At 38.8% G+C, this 25,072-nt stretch overlaps 1 protein-coding gene across 6 annotated transcripts in view; it reads right to left on the bottom strand.

Annotated features, from left to right (window-relative positions):
- LOC102290878 (BTG3 associated nuclear protein) overlaps positions 1-20,025 on the bottom strand; it is a 36,935-nt gene extending 16,910 nt beyond the window's left edge. The window contains exons 1-13 of one of the 6 annotated variants that reach the window (XM_014340540.2): positions 19,838-20,025; positions 16,636-16,691; positions 16,140-16,325; positions 15,515-15,593; positions 15,222-15,331; positions 14,931-15,130; positions 14,737-14,826; positions 12,241-12,413; positions 10,922-11,161; positions 8,785-8,943; positions 5,779-5,900; positions 3,609-3,680; positions 1,570-1,614 (exon numbers count right to left, since the gene is read on the bottom strand). In XM_014340540.2, the coding sequence (XP_014196026.1) occupies positions 1,570-1,614; positions 3,609-3,680; positions 5,779-5,900; positions 8,785-8,943; positions 10,922-11,161; positions 12,241-12,413; positions 14,737-14,826; positions 14,931-15,130; positions 15,222-15,331; positions 15,515-15,584 (1,281 nt within the window). In that variant the 5' untranslated portion in view covers positions 15,585-15,593; positions 16,140-16,325; positions 16,636-16,691; positions 19,838-20,025. Of the gene's footprint in view, positions 1-1,569; positions 1,615-3,608; positions 3,681-5,778; positions 5,901-8,784; positions 8,944-10,921; positions 11,162-12,240; positions 12,414-14,736; positions 14,827-14,930; positions 15,131-15,221; positions 15,359-15,514; positions 15,594-16,139 lie in introns of those variants that run through there. The other 5 variants (XM_042229030.1, XM_014340539.2, XM_042229029.1 and 2 more) reach the window with 5 other exon arrangements.
- Between the last annotated feature and the right edge of the window lie 5,047 nt (positions 20,026-25,072).

Below are 25,072 nucleotides of genomic sequence, written 5' to 3'. Positions count from 1 at the left end.
GTTTTATTGTTTCCTCAGTTTATGATAAAAACAAAATTATGACCAGACTTTATAAGACAACAAAATCTACGACCACGAAAGCCTGAATTTTAGGCTACAGATTATTTTTGACTTTTTTCCTAACAAACCCTGGAAGAAACCAGTAAATCGGCAGTGCTTTCAAACACAATAGCTTTTGTTTATGTGCAGAATGAACTGCTGAGACACCGAAATAAAATCCAAAAAGGCTGGCCCGAGTCACCATTTTATAGCTCTACCAAAAATTACCATGCTTTCATTTTATGCTAGTAGAAAAGTATGCTTGCACATATTTGACTACCCCATAGTGTGCCGTACCTACGGGTGACATCAGATTGTTTGGTAAAAACGTTTTGCAGATGACAGCATGCTTTTTTTGTGCTAGGTTGGCAACCAAAGTGTACAAACCCAGCAGCCATGTGATGCACCATAAGATAAGTTAAAGATGGGTCTGTGACGCACCCATCTCTTAATTGCCTTTAAAAAAAAAGGTAAGTAAACAATCTCCTTTTGATGATCCCAGGAGGGAGTTTGTGTAGCCTCCATTCAGGAAGAAAAGGCCCTCTGAGGCTGTTACATAATCACACCTGTGGTAACAAAATAGTATAACCACCAGATGGAGCGTGAGAAGGCACTTCCTTCCCTAAAGCCTAGCTTCTAGACAAACATGATGAAATAATGAATGTGAAATGGTGGTTGTCTTCAGGCATCCATATGTGGCATGTATCGGTGATACACAGCCAACGCTGCTTTGATCGAGACTCACTTGGATCTCAGAGGAAAGAATAAAGGAACAGGAAGGGCTCTCAGTCCAGTGACAAAGAAGGAAAGAAGGGAGTGGTATGAACAAAGACACGGACACCAAGAGCACAAAAGACATCTTGCTCTGTGTGTGTGTGTGTGTGTGTGTGTGTGTGTGTGTGTGTGTGTGTGTGTGTGTGTGTGTGTGTGTGTGTGTGTGTGTTGTGTGTGTGTGTGTGTGTGTGTGTGGGGCATGTATCTAATTAGTCTATCCTGAAACATACTGTGTTGAAACATAAATGGGACACAAGCTTTTGTTATTTGACACCTTACCTGGTTCATTGATCACATTTACATTATATATGAATGCCAACAGAGAATTTCTCCTCAAAGTCATAATGACCTGCTCCATCCTTTAACCTCTAATCAGACAGTGTAATTGCAAACATAATCCACGAAGTATGAAAATATGAGATATATATATTTTAAAATCTACAGCAAAGATCAGTTAGTGTTTTATAACATCTTTTGAGTTGCTGTCAGTCTGAGAACCCAACCCAAAAGCCTCTGGATTTAGCCTTGCCTGGCAACTGTCAATTTTCAGGACTTTAATCAATTATCAGTTGCTGGCTTTTCAGATATCCTAGATATACTTAGGACTTCCTATTCCATCTGCATTTCCCCCCCCACATATGTCAAGACTGCATTGCAGTGCCTCAAAAACCAGAAAGCTTCCAATACCAAAAATCGTGTCCCTTGCTTACACATTCTGCATATTCATACAGAAATCTTGCTTAAACGTGTTCTTACCTGTCCATCCTGGCCAACATGCACCTGGTGGATTTGGAGATTTCCCTGAAATTCAGAAATGTCATGTCAGTCAGCAGCCCTATGTTTTAATATATAGACTTTGGTTTAACTACTTTAAGAAGCTGAAATCACATTAAGTTAAACAAGTCATTAAACTATCTAAGCCAATCAGATATGCAGTGTGAAAAGGTCAGCATGATAAGTTCCTGCCAGTGTATGTAATTGAGAGGAGGTGAATGGAACATCCATGTATTTTCATTTCTGGATAGAGTTCGACTCCCTGTTAACATAAAAAGAAATCTGTTTGCTCTGACATAAGTGCATGATTGTCTCAGATCGAGATATAGTGGCTATTAGAAAATCTCTAAACACCCACAGTGATATCAACAGGACCATTTTGCAAAAGGATATTATACAAGACACATTTAGCTATCCTCAGGTCTCAGCTGTTTCTGCTCTAGCTAATTTTATCTCATGTATATATGCAATACTGTCTGAGCTACCATATGGCCAGAGAGCAGTGTAATCTCTCAAACAGCTCATTTCCTTTTTAAGCACACTAAAACCAATCCCTTTGATGAAAGGGGCCCGTTCCAAATGAAAACATATTCTGTGAGTGGCAGTTGGGAGAAGTGGGATTTTGTTGCTAAGCTTTGAACTCCAAAAAACAAACAATAGCATGGAATACGAAAGAGAAAAGACAGGGGAAAAAAATCTGGGCTCAGCCACAAAGTGCAGGAAAGGCTTTAGTGTTTTCTGCCTCCAATTTACTCAGTCTCTCTCCTTCAATTGTGCATTTCTTCCTCTAAGTGTCCTCTAGGAGTAGAACCGAATAGGAAATTAGAAAAACACTTGGTTAAGGTGTCAATTGCTTTTGCAAAAATGCCGAGCTGTCAAGCATGTGTGGCCTGAATCATATACAGTATGTGATTACATGTATATATGTGTACACAGACTGGCGCCTTGAAATAAATCTCTCTCCCACATCCTTTAAAATCATTAGCAAAGATGTTGATGCGGAAATTCCTCTTTAAAAGTTGGGGTGGTTTGGAGTTAGAGTTTGATTTCAACTGACAGGCTGTGTGCGCGCATGCAAGGATGTGTGGTGGGGAAAATAAGCCACCTGGGCATTACATGAAAACAAAATTCAAAACCTTGTGCATAATCTGGCAGATAGCATATATAAACAATAAGACATTCACTGAAAAAACTTTACTTTGGCTAAAATTCACTAATGTCTAAAACGTCTAGTGCAACACCAGACAAGCAGCTAGCTGCCAGCTAATTGTGTGAGCAAAACAAACATACAGGTTCTTGATAAACTTGTTTAAATTGCTTTGTAGAAGTAGACTAGTTTAGAGACTACAATAAGCTGCTTGTGAGATTACAAAATTAAACAGCCATTGTAAAATCAATGTAATCAGGACAATTATTCCACACTTATGCTTTCTTATAAGACATTGTATATTATGCTAATCAGCAGTTCTCTTGCCGTAAGAAGTTGGCACTGAACAGATGTAATGTCGTGCAAAAAATTCATTTTTCAAGTATTCCTTTGTTTATAGTTAAACAAATGCAGTGAAAATCATACCAGTCCTACCATTGACTAGCTAAAATGAATAGAAGTGGTTGTTTTTGGTTGTTAATCAAAACAGGAGATTCTTCCAGCTCTAACAAATATTGTGGATAATTTCAGATAGCTCTTTAAACAATTCAAATCACAAACATTAACTAAATTCAAACAATACAAATTAACATTGTGAACTTCCCCCACAATAACATACACAGAATTGATTTTCTACCCCCGAAACTTAACTCTGCTTAAATTTGACTTAACTATAAACAATAAAGAAAGGTAGGTATCAGCAGATGGCTGACTACAACCACTGGCACCATCGTTCTACATAACAGTCATATTCTTTTTAGATACATGTTTAGTGAAGTGAATTTAATAAATCTAGAGAAGTGACTCAGGGTGGTTGTTTATTTTTCTTTTCTATTTTACAACCCCTCTTTCACGGGCGCACTTGCACACTAACCTCACTGTCCTGTGTGATCTGCACCTCCTCTCCTTGTGGTACCTGGGCTATGTGCAACTGCCCCTGTGGAATCTGAGACACACAGATGAAGATGAGGTATAGCTGAAGCTAGAACAATTTCATGAATATGATTTAAAAAAAAAAAAAAAGTTAAAAGGTATGTTTATATAATCTTCATAACCCACAATAACAAAATTGCCCACAGTGGTTAGAAAGTGTTTTTAAGTTAATTCATCCTCTTTGGGTTTTCCCAGTCATCATTACTGTAGAGCAGGGGTGTCGGACTCCAGGCCTCGAGGGCCGGTGTCCTGCAGGTTTTAGATATCAGCCTGGGTCAACACACCTGAATCACATGATTAGTTCATTACCAGTCCTCTGGATAACTTCAAGACATGTTGAGGAGGTAATTTAGCCATTTGAATCAGCTGTGATGGATCAAGGACACATCTAAAACCTGCAGGACACCGGCCCTCGAGGCCTGGAGTGCAACACCTGTGCTGTAGAGTGATAATAAAAAATGTAAAAAAGAAAAAGAAAGAAAAAGAAAAAAAAAGGAAAAAAACAAACAGTTGTGACTAAAGCTTTCAAACCTAATGTTAAAGCTAAAGAAAAATAAGGAATTGACCTTCGATCCAAGATCAAGATCTACTGGAGATCACAGCCCGGGTTTGATTAGTAGTACGAAAGTTGAACAAGCGACGACTTTTAAGTATTTCTGTGTTCACTTACAGTGGGTGTGTGCATGATTTAGCGCTTGCATTTTTTAAGAAGGCTTAGGGTCCATGGAGTGAACAAATGCCTTATGTTACTATTTTATAGGACAATTGTTGAATCTATTATCTGTTACAGCATCTCTACATGGTTTGGCAACCTTTCCATCAAACTCTGACCCAAAATTCAAAATGTGAAAAAAAGGGATGGAAAAAAGGTACGGGGTACCAAACTGTAAGTTAAATAGCTTTAAATTTTCTCTACTGCCATTATTGATCAAATTACTGAATGCTAATAGATGGAATTGTAAATGAGAGTTTGTATGCATCTGCTAGCTTACATGACGCGTTTCCCTGGCTTGTCCAAGGTAAATTTCTCCCAAGGGAGACACAATAAAGGCTAATCTAATGTAATCTAATCAAATTATTTGCTAAACAACTAAGCTGCTCTATTTTGGGAAATATAATTTGATGATGATAAATTACATTGAGTTACTATGGAATGATGGTTGCAATGCTCAATCACTCTTTGCAAGTATTAATTTCTCCTACTGCATTAGGAGTACTAATAAATTTTAGGCTCAACTGTAGTCTTTAATACTCAGATGTAAGGTTGGATGGTCTTCCCTACAGGACTAAGTTATCATATTGAGAAGGTGTTGCAATCCCTCTCTCACTCAACAATGTGAATCCTTGAGACCATTACTTGCACAATCCTACTCAGGCAGGCAAGTAGGGAGAACTCCTGACAATCTTTCTCACCCACCTTTCCCTGAAAGCACTTCCTGCCTGTCTACCCTGTATTTTTTATCATCTATCTGTTCCCTTCCCAGGGAAGTGGTCTGTCACGAGTACTGCCAAAACTATGCATCATGATATAATATATGATATAATGTAGTATGATATAAACCAGAAACAGCAGAAATACTCATCACATTGTATCCACATAGGCTTATCAAACCTGTACAAATGAAGTTTTAACACTAGAAAAAGAAAATATAAATTAGTTCCTTCTTGAATAACCCATCAGGACTCTGAATATATTGACATTGTGACTCTTGGTATCTAACTCTGATCATCTATTCTGGGTGATTTCAGAGCTGAGGGAACTAAAAGATCCAGTCACTTCCTCTATCCGCCTACCTATAACACTGTACTGAGCCTGAACGCAACCTCTGACCATAGCATCTGTTCATGTACATCCCATGAGTCACTGGTTCACTGACATAATTTGCACTATCCTCCAGAATGCTGTAAGGGTAATTGTAGTGGGTGGTGTGACCCATTCTAGTACACTATGAACTCAGCTCTGAGGGCCTCTTAGATAAAGTACACACATGACAAAGAAAAGAACAGAGATATGAGCAGAAAGATTTTCTTCTGTTGTGTTTGCCAATCAATAAAAATGTTTTCTTATGAATTTAAAGAGAGTTGGAAATAAAAAAAAATCTGACACTCACCACCTGAACTTGTCCATCTTCACCAATACGGTGAAACTGGACCTGCTGATTGGCCAATGTATAGTGCAAGGTTTGTTGAGTGGCAGTCTCAATGTGAGCTGTTTCTTCTGTGATTCCTTCCTCTAGATAAGAAAAGCAATAAGATTAGTGATGCACTCATGTACACAGTAAAAACAGGTGAGAAATAGCTTTCAATGGATTCCAGGATACATAACCAAATTCTAATAAGAAATTCTGGATCATCCTAGGCCATCCACAGAATATTACGGTTTTTAAAATGTATCAGACACTTAAATATACATTAAAGACTCCAGAGAATCATCAAACAGATTCATGGTGTAGCAGCCAAACTCAGGGTCTGGGGTTTGTTATCAGAACAGCAGTCTGAAAGCCTGACCAGACCTGGCCATCATCCCACGGAAATGCACAACAGCATCTACAGAGATGTCAAATAGATATCAGTACCCTCATCCAAAGTGGAGCCTGGCCGCAAAATAAAATATCACTTTCTCGTTTTCAATGTTTAAATATAAAGTAATAAAAGACCTATTTACAAGAAGTGACATTAATGAGAAAAGTAGTCGGATTGCTTTTTTTAAGCATGAAAACAAAGAAATTTGCAACATGAGGAAGAACTCCTGCTTGGGAAATTTTGGACTCTATATGATAATTGATTATTAAATATTCCAGTTCTGATTTATGCAAAATGACTAATTTGTGTTTGTGATTTATGTTATTGGATGCATTTGCAACTAATATTTTGCATTGTACATTCTGGGGTGTTTATGGCTCATAAAGGCGGGGCCTGACAACCCACACCTAATTTGTGCTCATGGGTTATTTGGGTTTCCCTGCAGTCTTACATTTCTCTGGACAGAGGTGAGAGGTTTTGACTCACAGGGAGGGAAGGACTGCAGGCATTGTGTGCAGATTACAACCATCTGCAGAAACTGCTTTTGGGTTCCGGTCTTGAAATGGCTTTCATGTAGCTGAAAATAACTAGCTAATAAATAGCTAAAATAAGATGAAGCAAAGTACTCTGTGTCTCTGTGGTTGTTGACTGTTTTCACTCCTGCCAAAAAGCAGTTTTAAAAAAATATGTGGAAATTGATTTAATTCACCCTGTGCTGCAAATAAGGCTATCTATCCCAAACCATTATAATAGTAGTGTTTTTTCAGTTCTCAATTTTGGATTCCCAAATTTGCCTACTAATATTTGCTCCTGCAAAACACTGAAGTGGGATTCATGGTCCTATATAGTCATCCCTTTGCATTGCCCTTAACCAGTGCACTCGCTGGTTGATGGCATTGGCTGTTGTGATGGCAACCCCCAAACCACACGGTGGACATGATTTGGAGCAGTCAAGCTGAAGGGGCTATATGAGGCTTCATTAGTCTTTCGGACTCTAACCACTGCCGACAGGTACCGACAGGCCAAGGAGAGTGTGGCTCTGGCAGCAGCTGAAGCAAAAACTTCAGTAAGAGGGGAGTTTGATGAGGCCATGGAACAAGTCTTTCAGTCGGCCTTGAATTGATTCTGGCAAACCATGAGGTGAGTCAAAAGGAGAAAACACTGCTCTATCGTTCCCTAGGAAAGTCTATGCCAGCGTACTAGAAAGGAGAGTCCATCCGTTAGTCAAACCTTGGATTCAGGAAGAACAAACCAGTTTTCCTCCTGGTCAAAGAACTCTTTATCCTTTGGAGGATATTGGAGGGTGTAAAGGATGCAAAGGAGTCTATAAGTCTATACGAGTTCTGGGTAGTGAACAAAATAACAAGATCACAGATAAAAGTGACAAAAATAAAAGTTCCCCTAAAGAGTGGCTGGCCCAGTGGCCAGCCACTCAGGTTGAGAAGTTCAGTCACTTTGGACAGACTCAGAGTAAAGTACTCTACACACTGAAAGGATAGATCGAAACTCCAGTAGAGGTGGTTTAGGCATGTGATAAGTATGTCTACTCGCTGGAACAATGGGGTGATTACACCTCTTGGCTGGCCTAGGAAAGCCTTGAATGAACTGGAGGAGATGGCTGGGGAGAAGGAGACTGGGCTTCTCTGCTTAGACTGCTACCCCTGGTTGGATGGATGGATGGATATAGAGATGCACTTTGTGCAGTCCTACAAAAAGTCAACATTGCCTGAATGCAATAACGCTAAGAGTAGGTAAAATGGTGATTAGTTAAAAAGCTGGATTGAACAGAAAAGAGAACGGAAGATTCACTTCCAAGAGAAAGACACACAAGAAAATCACAGATTAGAAAAAACAAAACAGAGACGATGTCCCCATTAGGAGTTTGGACACCGTTACAAAATGTAGCCAAGGACCTGCAAAATGTCTAGCATCTACATATTGCCATTCCAGGAACTTGGTGAAAATCCTGAATATTAGCAGGTGCAATTAATTTCAAACATTTTGAAAATAAGGTAGGTGTGCCCAAATGAACTATTTGATGTGATCTAAATAATAGCAACCATATAAAACGTGCCAAGCATCATCCAGAATCTGCATGGAGAATGTGCGTGGAACAAGACACAGAGGGTGGGTTTATTACTCACCAAATAAAAATGCATGCATATTTACAGAGAACAACTGGTTTAGTCCATCTGTTGACCCATCCTCAAACCAAACGTGACCTCATACTTTTGCTCAGACATACTGTGGCCATCACCAGTATTTACAAATCGAGATTGTGTGACTGCAGAGCTCTTTTAAAGATGAATCCAGTGGTTTCACTTTCTGCTCCACTGACACTGACAAACAGAAAACTAGTTTTCTAACTGGCCTATAAATAAAAACAAAGAGTGTGCAACAGATGTCTCCTTCTGCTGCAGTTTACTTTTACAATTTTGCCTCTACTTTGATCAAAGAATAATTACAGAAAACTAGCTAAATTTATCTCCACATTAAGACAAATGAACGTGTACCAGTGATGTTAGAAACATTTATACTTATGTAACAAGCCTCTGGTAAAAAACAAAACAAAAAACAAACAACCTGTACTTTACCTGTGACTGTGTTGCGAGGTGTTCGTTTAGAGAAGCTCTTGACAGCCAGACTCTGACCACGTTGCTTGCGTCTCCAAGCAGTGCGACACTTTGAGTCAATGCTCTGCTTGATCCGGTACCAGTCTGATTCAGTGATGCCAAATTTGTGGAATAAGTGGCCTGTGGGAGCATGAAGAGGTCAATGTTACCTAAGGTTTAAATCAACAACCTAAAATTAGTGAAATATTCCTTACTTCATTTGTCTCGTTCAGTCTCTTTCAGTACTGATGGGAATAAAATATTTTGCTTTTAGCTTTGGTGACTTTCTGTACACTTAAATATTAACACATTCAACTGGTGGCAAGAGCATGAGCAGATTGCTCATTACTTAAGGCTTAATTCTTAACATTTTTAGAAGAATACAGTCATATAGCTTATACTTAAAAAAAACACATTAGGAATTTTTCAGATCCACATGCAGAAAGGGGGGTGGGGGGGTGGGGGGGTTAATAAATACCTAAATAAATAAAATCGCACTTGATCCAAAACATGTAATACTGCAGATTCATCCTGCTGAAACTGTGTGCTCGATGTGAACGGCACACCATATTCATACACATTTTACACATCAGGTGTGTAAAAGCCCCTGATTTGCAATTGGTAGTTATTCTGTAGGTAAGGTAAATTGTCCTTTCTTTTTTGTTGTTCTCCTCTGAATGGGAACCATACATAGAACAAATAATGGCTCATACTTCAGTGACATCACTCTTCCTCATTAGCAAATGAACACACCCTGGAAATCCTCCCTATTTTAGATAACACTTTATATAGCTCAAAATGACTGAGCAAGTCTATAAACTTCTCAGAGAAGTGTTAACAGAGATCAGGGCAGAGGGTCATTTCCCCAAAGACTTTCGTAGAACGGGAGCCACATATATCGCCCCCTGGCAGCCCAAAGATAGAATGCAGGTTTAAGACACTGGGTTTGGTTTGACTTTTTCATTTTCCCAGAAGCAACATTTACCTTTTACACTCTCTTTGGCCTGAACAAATCTACATGTAACTACACACCCATGCTGTTGAGAGGAAATAGAGTCTGATCGGCCAAACTACAAGGCAGCAAAAAGGCATGATGGTGTATGCTGTGGGGATACTTCTTTCTTACCTCAGCACAGCTGGCCAGTCATGGTGTGACTAGGCTGTGATTGTTGGATGTTTTTTGTTTTGCCTTGTCCAGACACTTACAGCAAAAGGTTACCAAGACATCCCTTAGCCAAGTGGACAAGGTGTGGGAGGAGGGGATTTCTGACTATTTGACCATCTTACATGCAGTTCACAAAGAATATTAATTCTGCTTATGTCTACTTGCACCAATGGGGGATACAGTGGGTACATCAGAACTCTGGAGCATAGGTTACAGATAACTGAGACCCTTTTAACACTGTAAGAAGGGCCTATAGTTATATAAATAAATACCCTACCAGTGTAACCCTGACTCCACTTAATCAAGAATCAAAGAGTTTTTTGCACTGAGAGTGACTCCATTAAGATCTTTCTACCAGACATGTGCTTGTCGTTTAGAGTCTGGTATGTTCTGAAATGTGTTGCACATTAATGCATGTGTGCAATGATGAATGGATGTTGTTGTAACCCGTCTTGGGAATACAGAGTGCACTCTATTTTCTGTGTTTTACTCAGTGCTGCTTTGTACGAAATGTGGGACGAAACGTGGAAAGGTCTCAGAGAGTTCATTTATTACTTAAAATCAAAAACTGAAAAAGTCAAACCCTGACAGAGTGAAATTATTAGTATATAAGAAACCATGAGGTAAATAGTAGTTACCAGATGCTCTCTGTGCACTTGACAGGGGCTAACTTTACAAACACTCCCAAAGAACATATTCCAAAGCCCATGGTAGCATGAAGCCCTAAACTCCTAATACTTTCTGAAAATGTATCAGTACCAGCAGCCTACAAATAAAATGTTACGGTATCTCTACATGGTTTGGCAACCTTTCCATCAAACTCTGCATGACAAATAGCATGTCAAGCAGCTTGTCATGGAAGTATGTTCACTACCAGACCTACCACTGCTCTGTCAAAAACAAATAGTCCCCCAAAAATTACCAGTATTAGATGGTTATGTTATCAAGACTCACAGCGGATGCCATAGATCATAAGTGGGTCCAGCTGCTTCTTTCCATGTTTGCCCTGCCCAGAGAGATTTGACATGGCCTGGACCTCACGGTGGAATAGGTAGTCCAGCAGCGTCAGTGCCATTTTCTCTGCTGTGCGACAATTTGTGCTGATATGAAGCATATCAGCTGCAGATATTGGACAGCGAACTCGCATCTCTGGGTTGTTCTCATCTCCTAACCAGGTGCCGGCTGGATAATCATCTAAAGAACAGAGGAGGAACGGCTCTTCAAAGAGTTGCACAGATTGAGAAATATTTTACAGCAACAGCCACTGAGATAATTGATATAATATGACAGCACCCCCATGTGGCAGTAAAAAGGAAGTGAGTGAATTTGTGTAAAACTTAGTATAACTGTTATAAAAAAACAGAATATGTGGTTTGGCTGTTTGGTCACAGTGTATGCTAGCTATTAAGTAAACCACATGACCAATGCATTAGGCATATGGTAACATCTAACTTGTTGACTAACAGAAATTTTTATAATGGTAACCCAAAGTTGCAAATGAATGAATAATAGTTTGCCTTTGAAGGTAACCAAGAAATTCAGATCCAATAAAAATTCTCCAACCAACAAGCACAACAATGGGACAATGTGGACTTCGTTTAAGTTTGCATAGTTAACTATTTTCTCTTGGTTTCAGACAGAAAAACACAGTAATGCAACTCAAGGTATGAATAATGCCTAACAGCATCTGAGGCAGAAAAACAGGGAAATTAACACATCAGCACAGTTTGCCATCTATTTAATATGGAGATTAGCTGAAAGAGTCACGTTAGACACATTAAACAACTAAAAACTGAACAAAACATTCAAAATCAATTACTGAGAGGTCTAAAAATGTCAGGGGGTAATTTACTGCAAGTGACTTTTCCTTAGAGTTGACGCAGATGTTGAGCACTGTGTACTTTTAGTGCATAAGTGTTTTTGCTATTAGTGGGATTGCAGATGTGACATTGTTGAGGCTTGTTGCTGTGAAGTCGCCAAAGATCAGGAAGTCATTTTGAAAGAAAAAAAAAGGCTGAAAAACCCCTAGCTTTTTCCCCCCCTGCCACAATCAGTAATGGTAGTGCTCACCATATGTGACTGTCACTCTCTACTGTAGAAAAATTGTGATACAGACATTTTGAACACATGGCAGAACTAAGTTTGAAAATGAGTAACATGGGCATTAAAAACAACCTATGGCTCTATGTAAGTAATATACTTGTCCTTTTCTAATTTTAAGAAGAAACTAGAGATATGTGCCTTGCTGTGCCTCTTCACCAGCGTGGTCATACCTTCTGCATTGAGTGTGATGAGAGTGACATTTTGGCCTTTCTGTGCATTGCTTGATTGACCACCGTTGGAAACACAATCACTGGCCTCTGAGCCACTCTCCTGTTCCTCTTGACTCTCTTCTGGGCCAGGGACCTTTACTAGGATGGTGTTGTGTCGCCTCCTGGTCACTGTGCTGCAAAGAAACACAATGCATTGACAGATCTTGTTTGGCCAGAAAAAAAGAATAGGTACACTCAGTCCAATCCAATCCAACTTTATTTATATAGCACTTTTAAAAACAACAAAGTTGACCAAAGTGCTTTCCAATAATAAAACAGAGATAGCAGTTAAAAACCATACTTTAAGCATACAATGAAATCAATAAACAAAATAAATATATAATTAAAAAAGATAAAAATAAATCAGTGTATATACTAAATATCACAACATGAGTAGAATAAACAATAAGATATACAATGAATAAGATTAACAAAGTACAAAGATTAAGAATGATCAACAGCTGACTAAAAACTGACTACAAACTGACTCTGATAATACTCCTAGAAAGCCTTTGAAAAAAAGTGTGTCTTTAAAAGTGATTTAAACATTTCAAGTGTTGGGGCCAGCCTGATATGGAGGGGCAGTTTGTTCCATAGTTTGGGGGCCACAACAGCGAAAGCTCGGTCCCCTCGGTGTTTCAGTCTCGACATGGGGACAGTAAGGAGTGACTGGTCAGATGATCTGAGAGATCTTTGTGGAGTGTATTGGTGTAAAAGGTCTGACAGGTAAGACGGAGCCAGGCCATTTAAGACTTTAAAAGCAAGCAATAAAATTTTAAAATGAATTCTAAAATGGACAGGCAACCAGTGTAAGGAGGCAAGAACAGGGGTAATGTGCTCATGTTTGCGTGTCCCTGTCAACAGGCGAGCAGCAGCATTCTGGACCATTTGCAAGCGCGATAGTGAAGCCTGATCAATACCAATATAAAGTCCATTACAATAATCAAGGCGAGTGGTCACAAATGCGTGCAAAACTCTCTCCAAGTCACAAAAAGAAATAAAAGGTTTTACTTTAGAGAGCTGCCTCAACTGAAAAAAGCTTTTTCTCACCACTGTATTTACTTGTTTGTCCATTTTAAGAGCTGTGTCAAATTTTACTCCAAGGTTGGTGACAATTGATTTGACACACGATGTAAGAGGACCCAAGTCAGATGGAGGGACACCAGATCCACTCGGCCCAAATATAATGACCTCAGTCTTCTTTTCATTAAAGTTTAAAAAATTCAAAGCCAGCCATGCTCTGATATCCTTAAGACATTCTAAAATAGGCCTGAGGGGGTTAGGGTCATTGTGTTTCAGCGGTAGATAAATTTGACAATCATCTGCATAAAAATGAAATGAGACTTTATGTTTTTTAATAATATGGCCAAGGGGAAGTAAATAAAGACTAAAAAGAAGGGGCCCAAGGATGGATCCTTGAGGTACACCACATGGGAGGGGGGCAGAAGATGAATGAAATTTACCAAGTGAGACTGAAAAACTTCTATCAGAGAGGTATGACTTAAACCACTCCAAGGCAGTGCCTCTAATTCCAACATGATGTTCTAGACGATAAATCAAAATATTGTGATCGACTGTATCAAAAGCTGCTGTGAGATCCAAAAGCACAAGTAAGACAGACTTCCCAGAGTCAGCAGTTAATAAGATATCATTAAAAACTCTCAAAAGTGCAGTCTCTGTGCTGTGAAGTGCTTTAAAACCAGATTGAAATACCTCAAAAATGTTTTGACTCTCTAAAAAAGTCTGCAGCTGTGAGCACACTTCTTTTTCTAAAATTTTAGAAACAAAAGGAAGCTTTGAAATAGGTCTAAAATTACTCAACAAAGAAGCATCCAAGCCAGGGCGTTTCAGCAGAGGCTGGACCACTGCCTGTTTAAAAATTACAGGTACATGGCCTAAAGTCAGGCTGCTGTTTATAAGCCTTTGAATATAAGGTCCAATAGTGCCCCAAACTTCTTTAAAAAAGCGAGGGGGAAGAACATCACTGGGAGAGCCAGACTTGATTTGGGTGACAATTTTACCCAGTTTAAATAGAGACACTGGTTCAAAATGGCTAAAAATTGCTAAGGGCGTAAGAATAACAGAAGGGTCATAAGAAGGGGGTAAAATATGTGCTCTAATAGATAAAATCTTCTCCACAAAGAAATTTAAAAAAGCTTCACAGGTTTCAGCAGAGGCTTCTATACAGTTGGATTGGGGAGGGTTAAGAACAGAGCTTAAAATACTAAATAAGACACGGGGCTTATGGCAGTTGTCATTAATAACACCTGCAAAATAGGCGGATTTCTGGTTCTTGACAATTTTCTGGTATCTATGCCAGCTATCTCTTAAGATATCATAAGACACTCAGACTATTAGCTCAACTGAAAAATTGTGATAAGGCAGTAACTTGACATAACTTGTGTGGTGGTGTGTTTGGACAGATATAACATACAGTATAATAAGTGTGCCACTCACTTGCTAAGCAGGTTCTCCAGAGGAGTGTCTTCTGGACTTGAGGGCTTCGGCGGTTCACTGCTCACAATAACATTTGTTTGTGGGACAACACTGAGAGCAAAACAAATAGTTTTCATTTTCATTTTCATTTTCATTGAACTTTTAACCTGCCTGACTGACTGGTGGCCAATATGGCACCAACATTTAGAGCTTACCATCGCACTTTGTTCCAAGTCTGAGTGGCCCCTTGAGGGGATCCTGCAACCATAGGAACCTGAATGGGACTTCTGGCACATGGTGCCATGCTATCCAGTTTGCGTGCAAGGTTTTTGCATGCAGCATCCAGAGACTGTAGCTTTGACTCAATTCCCTCCAGCCGCTGGCTGATTGACCCAGTGAATGATACCAACAAGTTCTGAAAAAAATTCAAAGGCAAAATTAAGCTCTACCAACTACATATAAATGTATGACCAGTAAACAGTATATGGTTTATAAAGAGCTGCTACCTTAATAAGAGCGATATCTTGATTGCTATTGTTATTCTCCTGGCCGTTGCTTAATTTCCTTCTTTTCTTCTGAGACCTTTCTTCATCATCTTCATGATTGTCCATCATGTCTGCCATGAATCAAAGGAAAAGACACCCTCAAAACAACACACCAAACCATCCTGTTAGATTTTACTTCAAGAGTGAAGGTGTGCTTCTACACAGGAGAAAAGTACTAACTGTCTGCTTAATCCTAACCTTATATTATAAAAAGAGTCTAATGACCTTTTTTTTTTTTTGCAAAGGAATCTTACCAGTACGATTTTCCTGGTTAAAGTCCTCCACTGTTATTTGCACAATTTCATTCAGCTCTTGTTCAGACATTGTTCACCGCTGAAATGCAGGAAGAACATGTTCAACTTAAAAAGACATTAAAATATTCATTTACTGATATGTTTATATAAATTAAAATATCTTTTTGCTATGTCTGTTTCTATTTACACATTAGCAGTGGGCAATATGATTGTAGGGAATTTCTGTTTTCTTTGTATTACTGTATAGAATAGAATAGTCCTTAATTGTCATTGTACATGTACATCGAAAATATGGGTGCTCCATGCCAACTGCACAGGAATAAAATATAAATAGTAAGACAACAGGAATAAATAGTAAAAAGGAGAGATAAAACAATTAGAGGAATATATACAAATATAAGAGAAAGGCACACATTGGAGAACAGAGTGCTTGGAAGTAGTTTAAAGGAATTGGTCTGAGTATAGAGTCCTTATGTGAGTGGCCTGAGTGATGAGAGTTACTCGGACAATGGTTCAGATTGGTGAGGTGCGGGGGGATCGTTTTTGTTAACAGTCTGAATAGCCCAGGGGAAGAAGCTGTTTGTGAATCCGGAGGTGTGGGACCTGATTCAACTGAGGCACGGACCAGAGGGCAGCAGGTCAAACAGGTTTCTCAGTAGTGGCCCCTGCGTACCAAACATCCAGGCAGTAGGAGGGCACGCTCTCCACTGAAGAGTGGTAGAAGGCCAGCAGCAGGTTCTGGTTCAGGTTATTCTGCCTCAGGACACAGAGAAAGTGCAGCTACTCTTGGGCCTTCTTTACCAGGGCATTTCTGTTGTGGTCCAGGTGAGATCAGTGGACATAAAGTGCTGTGAGGCAACTGTTGTTGTGATATGGTACCATTTTAAATAACACTCAATTGAATTGGATTGAAATTTAATTTAATCTCTTCACAAAAACATACAACTTTTTGCAAATGAAACTCTTTAGTGCCATGTAATAGTGCCGTGCAGAGATAAACCACCATTAGGTATATTAAAAAAATCATGCACAGACACCTGTGGCTGCAGGAAGAATGCTACTGTGTGTGTATTTCCCTTCACTGTAAGCAGCAGTGAAGCTGCCTTTGACATTCTACTCACGTTTTAGGCATAACGACAGCCCTGGGCACCTTCTTCAGTTTGAAGTCTATTTTCTTCTGTTTTGCATGCAAGAGAAGTATCGTGTATTGGACTCTTAAAGTAGCCAAAATGTAGGTAACCACAAAACAGTGGGTGAAGACAATGACCGAGGCCTGCAGCTGCAGCTGCATGCACACTGCTTCCACTAAATACACTAAATAACATGTGTAGCAGAGTGTGAGAAACAATTTAACTAAAGAGGCAGTGTTCTTCTCAAGACTGTTAAAACAGTACTGGAATAAACAACCCACTTTCTAAAGGTTTACGAACTGATGATTAGGTAATAATGCTACATAAATAACAACCATATTCCTTTAGTCTCAAAAGCTGACTTTGTGTTGGCTGCTAAAGAACTACTACCCCTGGCAGAGAAGGAATGCAAAACCAAAAAAAATGATTTGAGCATACAGTGTGCCTCAGCTTTTCAGATCAATCCATCATTTGAAACATTCAGTTACAATTTACTGGCAGTGGTCAACATCCTCAAGTCAAGTATTCATGACAGGATTTCCGAAAAAGGCATTCGTGCCATTTATCTTTTACATGAAGTCTCAAGTTTTCATGACACATACTGTGTTTGTATCTGATGTTCTACAATTTATGCTCAAATACTTGGTTGGGTACGTTTGTGTGTGTGCAGTTAATCATTATTTTTGAAAAAATGTATATAATGTTATTAAAGTATTCGAATACCTTAGCAGTATTCGTGTTGTGTGCACCCCAAGGTTTACTTATGTAATCTCAAAGGTCCTCTTCCATTAAGTGTAGCTTTATATAATAACCACTATGTTATCAATAGTACAACAATAAAGGTTCTCTCCTTCAGTACAAATGTTTGACATGTTTAGTTAAGTTTTATCTTTTCTTGTCCTCACACAGGAACTCCATATTCTTAAACCAAGTACAACTCTGGGCTCTATAACAAAAGATAGATCTCTACAAAAATGCCTGTGTCCTGAGTAACACTCCAAAGTGGCAGTTACTACGACGGAATATTAGGAGCACATTAAAAGAAAAGCAATACTGTTGATCATTTTAATAATAAAGTAGTGGAAACGTGGAGATCATCATTGTTGTGTCAAGACAAACTGCCATATTTTCTATACCCTGTACAAAAATCCTTTGTTTAGATGAATTAGTGAAACAAATTAATTAGCCCTTCTGTGATACAACATACATCCTCTTCATTGGACAAGAGTGGAACCATCAACAACCTTGCATCTGTCCATTACCAGCCATTTAATTTTGTACAAACCCACTCTTCTTAATTTGTGTCTTTGTCTATCTGACCAGATGCATCTTTCTGCAGCATATTTTTGACTTATCACTTTATACTTATCAGGAGATGAGAAATCATATGCTTCCTTGTTACTAAAACCGATTCTGAAGTACGGTTTCCCTAACCCAGAGTCTATGGCAACTGTGGTAGTTTGTTTTGTGTAATCGCCACATATAATTTTTCTCCCCCTTATAATAGTATTTTGACTTTAATCTCAAAATGATCGATAATATTTTTTTCTTAATATGGTCCTAATACTCATACATACTCATACAGTTAGGGTTACACTTTTAATAAGCTACCTTTACACAACAAATATATGACAAAGTAACTCCCACAAAACTGTCAAATTCAGTAACCCAAGAAAGATCTAGCACTTACACACTCCAAACTGATTTATTTTTGCAAGTTGCAGTAGAGTATTTGCAACTTCTGATCCGTGTATCAGTTCACTTGAATACATGTTATAAGTTGTCCTGTTTTGAGCCTTTATGTATTGCCAAATATTGAAAAAGAAAATCCTGTGTAATTCATCGAATTTTAGCTGCTGCTTTTCATTTGTTGCATTGCTTTGTTTGCCTACTTTCAAGGTTTCCTTGGTCTTTGTGTCATAACTGCACAATTGCTTTAGTGATTTGCCTACATTTTGGAAACAAAATGTTGGAGCTGTAATGCAAATGCTAACACCAACACATTTTTAGCGCAGTTGTGGAACAAATTATTAAAAACAAAAGTATTACTCCAGAAATGCACAGCACCTCAAGTAAAATGTGTGAGAGAAGGATCCATCTATTGTAAATACAAGGCTTATATCCTCATAACAGCCACGAATAAACTAACAATCATGTTGTGTGTATGAGAAATGATATCCAGAGTCATGATCTCGCAGCTTTGTCTTCCTGAGTCATTTCCTCGTTTCCCAAACATGGCAAAAAAAAGCATAGATGCATAAGGGAAAATTACAATAATCAAAGTATGACATTTTTATGTGGGCCCGTCTCTACGTAACTAACAAAAGCATGGATTGCAGCTTAAGAGTAATAGTTTGCGCCATTACTTTACATTTAAAAAAAGAATAATAAATGTGTGTTTTGTCCTTAAACTTACACAAAGGAAACTTTGTTACTGAAGACACACACCATTTATGTAAGAGGGTTTATTTGAATGCTATGCCCAACATAAAATGAGCGAAAATCAGTTTTAGAGTAGCTCAACTAAATTAAGCTCTATGTAAAACGGTCTGAAATTGCAAAAAGCTCCTGGCGCTTTTTTTAAAGCAGGCTACCGTTACCTGTGATAGTGGCTAGCTATAAGGAAACGCGGTCGTACACAGCTGTTTCAGACTATTTTCTTTAGACTTTAGCTGCTTAGCCTAGATTACTACAGTTTAGCTTACAAATATAAAGAAATGGCACGGAGCTAGTACACGTCTACTAGCCAAACTAACGAGCTTTAGATTGGTTAGTTAACTGGGCGGGGGTCTGACGATGCTAAACACAGGCGAATAAACGGAGGAAAACTAACTTGGAGCATCTATTTGTTATGTATCTATGTAATGCGACTAGACATACGGTTCAAAACTACTGTACTTCAGATATTTTATTTATTTTTCATTAGTTAATTAGCGTCAGCAGAATCATAACTAGCAGCTAATGTTAGCTGCCGCTACAAAATCGGATTTGAAAGCTTGCATGCTAACTTAAAGGAGACGCTATTTAAGCTAGCGTGGTAGTTAGCATGCTAGTTGGGCCTAAAGGCCTTTGGAGCGTAATGCAAAATTCGTTTAATGCTGAAGCAATCGCTAAATTAAATGTGATTTTGATGCAGCTTCTCTCCTCATTCTCGCACACAACACATGTACCGTGTAAGATTGGGTTATATTACCGTGTGAATGGTGAATTCTCGTGTTGTTTGTAGAGCTTCCGATAATGGCGTCGTTCCTCGCGAGAGATGAGACCTTGCCTTCGTGTGCTTCACACGGAGGTTTCCTCAACGCTCATTCAAGGGAGCTCAGTCTGCAGGAGACCGCTTGTCACCGCTGTAGACGCCACTCACAGACTGCACGATTGCTTCTTTTCAAGCTGTTTTATCTGAATCTGAAAAAAGCCGAGTTCCATTAAATTGTACAGTTTATTCGACTACTCATCATGATACCCCATGAAAATAAAGCACAGTATCTTAATACAACCTCTGTGGCAAGCACCGAGATTGGATAAAGGGATAACATGTTTGTTTAACCCTGTAATTTTTAAACGTCCACAAAACGTTTCTTACATCCATGGTAATCCAACTCCTCAGGATTGTTTGTTATCTTGATTTAATCCTAGTCTTTGTTTGCATCAGTAGATACCTTATACTGTATTTTACTATTTTGGTTTCCCAGTGATTGGAGTAAATGGGTTTATTTTCCTCTACATTGTTTGCCCTTTTGTGTAGATGATTTGGCACAAGAAATTAAGCAGGCCACTAACTATTGTTCACAATGTAGATGACTGATGTTTATTTCTGAGACAGATAATCAGCAAAAATGATAAAATACAACAACAAAAACAAAGAAAATTCAGTTGAAACATTACAAAATTCAAGGTCAGCTGAAGCGCAAGTGTATTTTTATCAAGCGTTTTACATTTACTTGTTTGGTCTTCAGTGTACATATAAAGGTGTTTATTATATTCAAATAAACACGTTAACTATAGAGCAAGAATAATACGTGCAAAATGTTGCAGGATAGAGAAGAATAACTTATACAAACAATATATTTTATTTTATATATTAACATCATGGAATATGCCAATATCTAGTATAGAGCATATTGCTTTGCACTAAAATGTAACTCTCTCAACAACTGTGGTGAAGAGGTGGTGAGTGCTACAAGTAAAAGCAGCAAATGACCAGCAGATGGAGCCACTGGCAGGCTCAGTCCATCTTTCAGCTAGGCAGGGATTTGACACACTGTTTTTAGGCATTTTTCTGTTCCTCTGGGTAATACAAGAATAAGAAAATGCAGCAGATATTAGGTTATTACAATCACTATATTAAGTGTCTATTAACTCTCCACATAGCAGTGGTTGCACTTTTCATCATTAAGAGCTGTATAGGTAGAGCTAGATAGCATTGTTTAAAAGGACTCAGATCTGCAGATGAGGCTCAAGGTTCAGTTCATAGTGCGAATGGTGATGCAGAAGGGCTGTTCCTGGCTGGAATACATGTCTGTAAATAAAAATATTTTTAAAATAACATATTCTTATATGCACACCAGTGTGCTACCATGGGAGAATTTTCTGCCATACATCTCAGAATCAGAAAGGGTTTTATTGCCAAATGTTGAGCAGGTTTACAACATTAGGAAATTGCTGCGGTACTTAGTGCAAACATACTGTCATATAACGCTTAAATAGACATAAAAATAAGAATTAAAAGTGCTAAGTAGATAGATATATACATGAGTGCAGGTGGTGATCAGTGCCAAACATGGAATGATGCAGTGAACACAGCGTAGGGTCATGTGTTAGTGGTGGGAACAGTCATACGGTTATTGTTCATGAGTCCAACAGCAGAGGGGAAGAAACTGTTCTTATGGCGAGAGGTTCTGGTGCGACTGGACCCTCCTGCCTGAGGGGAGCAGGTCAAACAGACTGTGTCCAGGGTGAGAAGGGTCAGCTGTGATCCGAGCTGCACGCCCCAGTGTCCTGGAGGTGTACCGGTCCTGCAGAGATGGAAGTCTGCAGCCAATCACCTTCTCAGCAGAGCGCACAACACGCTGCAGTCTCTGTTTGTCCCTGATAGTGGCTCCAGCGTACCACACGGTGATGGAGGAGGTGAGGATGGACTCGATGATTGCGGTGTCGAATTGCATCATTGTCCGTGTTGGCAGGTTGAATTTCTTCAGCTGCCTCAGGAAGTACATCCTTCCTCCCACTCCCACTTCAGGTCCTGGGTGATGGTGGTACCCAGGAAGTGAAATGAATCCACAGAGGTGATGAGGGTGTCAGTCAGGATGATGGGGGGGGAGTGGGGCTGTGTGCTTCCTGAAGTCCACAATAATCTCCACTGTCTTCTGGGCATTCAGCACCAGGTTGTTGTGGCTGCACCAGGACACCAGACGTTCAACCTCCCTCCTGTAGGCAGACTCATCCCCGTCTGAGATGAGTCCAATAATGGTGGTGTCATCTGCAAACTTGATTAGCTTGACAGACTGATGGGTAGAGGTGCAGCAGTTAGTGTACAGGGAGAAGAGCAGAGGAGAAAGAACACAGCCCTGTGGGGAGCCGGTGCTGATGGTCCGGGAGTCCGAGACATTCTTTCCCAGCCTCACATGCTGCTTCCTGTCCGTCAGGAAGTCAGTGATCCACCGGCAGATGGGATCAGGCACATTCATCTGGGAAAGCTTGCCTTGGGGAAAATCTCCTCTGATATGTCTAAAAAATACTTTCCTCATTCAACCTGGTAAGTTTAGATTCATATGCCTAGAAAAAGGTGTCAGTTTCCAGTGGTCACGATGAAAAATGTTAGATCTTTCATACTGTATACATGGCTCGCTCATTTCCTTTCCCTTTTCTTATTTTATTTTTAAATGTCTACTGTTTGTTTGTTTGTTATTTAATTTCTGGGTTATTTTATGAATATAATCCTTTGTTTGATTCATTGTTCGGGCCTCCTCGATTTTCCTCATCATGTCCTAGTCCATTTAGAGAATGACAACATTTCAGATTGTCATCCAGGGTTAGAAAGAGAACAGGAAACAGATTTAGTGTATGAGCAAGTACTCCTTTGTGTTGCAGTTGTCTCCAGTGATTACTATTATGAGTGTTGCTGCCAGAATGTTTATTGTTTAGCCTTCATTAAATGTGGAGACACTCACCCGTCTTTCTTAGAAAAGACGAGTGTCTTCTCAGCTGTGTCATTTTTTCCCTTTTTTCTTTTTTGGCCTTTCTTGTTTTCGGAGTAATCCTTGGTGGCGATATCTGTTGGGTGTAGGTATTTCAGAGCTCCGGCTGTTGAGGTTTAACCTTTCAAAATGCCTCTAATCCAGCAAGCGCTAGAAGATGGGAATATAAAGCTCAGTTTAGGCAGGATCAGGGGAAGTTTGTAGATTGTGGCCAAAAGGATTAAAATTATACTCGCCTGCATACATCAAGTGGCTAAGTGGCAGATGTCTAGTTAATGGTGTTTTGAATATGGCAGCATCTGAAGGAAGTGTTTGCTGGTATTAGATGAGTCTATATTAGATACAAACTGCAGGAATGATGACTTATGCTGCATTATTCCTAGAAACAAGTGATCAGAAACATCTCAGTCCTTTCTTCTGATTAACCTCGTATTGTGGTTTATCCTTTAGTTTAGCTTTTACTAAATAAATACAGGACTTTTTTTGAAACATGTGTTTTCATTCATAGTTTGACCTCCCTGACATCCCTGAAAGTGAATGGCAGAGAATGGCACCAAAAGGGCACTAGAGATATTATTTTATTAGTGGATATTATCACATGCTGTTCACCATTGTCTTGTTCATGTATATATGAAGACAGCATGACCACCAGTGTTAAACATTTTCTACAAGGGCGGCAATGCAGTTGGTTGTTCCCAAGATAGTGTGAGATGAATATCTGCTTTTAAGGTTATTATGAGAATGAGACCTCTTGAATTCTTGAATTTCTGATCTTAAGCATACTACAGGACATGAATAGAATAGTAATATCTTTAATAATGCTTATGGCAGTTTAGATTCGAGAACCCTCTTTTGAAAACTTTCTTCAGAATTTCTGAATCATTACGATAAAAGCCATTACTCCACAAGGAACAGTTGAATATATTGAAATCAGGTTAAGTACAGATCTTATTTACTTTAAAGTTAATTTTGGAAGGTTTATATAACCACCAACCATAACCTATAAGCAGTATAGATATGGGATAAATAATATAATAAATAATGTAGCCTAATCAACCAATTAATCAATTAAATATTAAAATAAATACCATAAAAGTAGAAAACAATACTTATAACACATGAGATAAAAGTAATGAAGTACCAGTAGAGAGAGAACATCAAAACATAACTGTAATGAGATACTGACCGTGAATGAAGTTACAATTCAATAAATGTGTTATATGCCCTGCCTGTAGCCTAGACTGGTTAGCTCGGCCTCGTCTATTAATACCTCTGTAGCAGACTGGTTCCTGCTATATATTAATGTGAAAAAAGGACAACTATGGAAAACATCCTGACTAAACATTCCCCTTCCACTCAAAAGTGGAAACTGCTTAAGGTGCAAGAAGATTAAAATTTCAGTTTTTGGAATTCAGGGTGGCATTTGATTGGTAAATAATAGAAATTTCTTTTTCCCTCACACAAATGGACGGCTAAATCAAAACTGACACCCCGTGTGAAGATGAAAAGTGCCAGTGAGTGAAAGGAACGTTTGACAGAAAAATGAGTAAAGGACAAAATAACTCAAAAGGCAATCATTGGCGGGGATATGAAGTGAGCTGGGGAAAAGTGAGAAAAGAAATAAAAATAGAAATCTTAGTGATTCGAATCTAACTGGACAGAAATAGTTAATTTTGTATCTTTTTCATTCAGGAGTGTGAACAACACATTGTACATAACTGCTTTACATAAACTAACTCACAGAAAATATTGTGTTTTACAAAACTATAGTAGAATAACAAGCAATCAATGTTAAATTAGCATTAGAAATAGGTCTTGGTTTAGCAATGCCTGTCTTATAAAGATTGCTGTTTGATCCCTAGTTGAGTGCATGTTGCACAGAGAACAAAAACACCTCCCACCTTGACAAATATACAACCTAAAACATAAATGTTAAAATGCAATTATTGGCTAACAGTTTGGATATTATTCTGCAAGGATTCATGCTTATTTTGAATGAAAGCATTTAATAAAGACTAATGTTACTATTTTATATAACAGTAAACTGATCTTTTAGAGGGTGACTTTCTAAGCTTTTCTCCTAACTTAAAAAGGAACCATGTCGCTGCAAACTCCTGCAGCTGTGTGACACGAGCTGATCCGTGACCTTTAAACCCTGTGGTAGTAAGCGGTTACAAAGAGCATTGTCTTTCAGGCATAGGCTACCCTTAAAAACTTGCGTAACTGCAGGA

This window comes from Haplochromis burtoni, unplaced genomic scaffold (assembly GCF_018398535.1).
Source record: "Haplochromis burtoni strain Fernald_Lab_line unplaced genomic scaffold, NCSU_Asbu1 Contig_375, whole genome shotgun sequence".
NCBI lineage: Eukaryota > Metazoa > Chordata > Actinopteri > Cichliformes > Cichlidae > Haplochromis > Haplochromis burtoni.
Note: the sequence above shows the minus strand (reverse complement) of the source record. Positions and strands in the feature narration are given on the sequence as shown.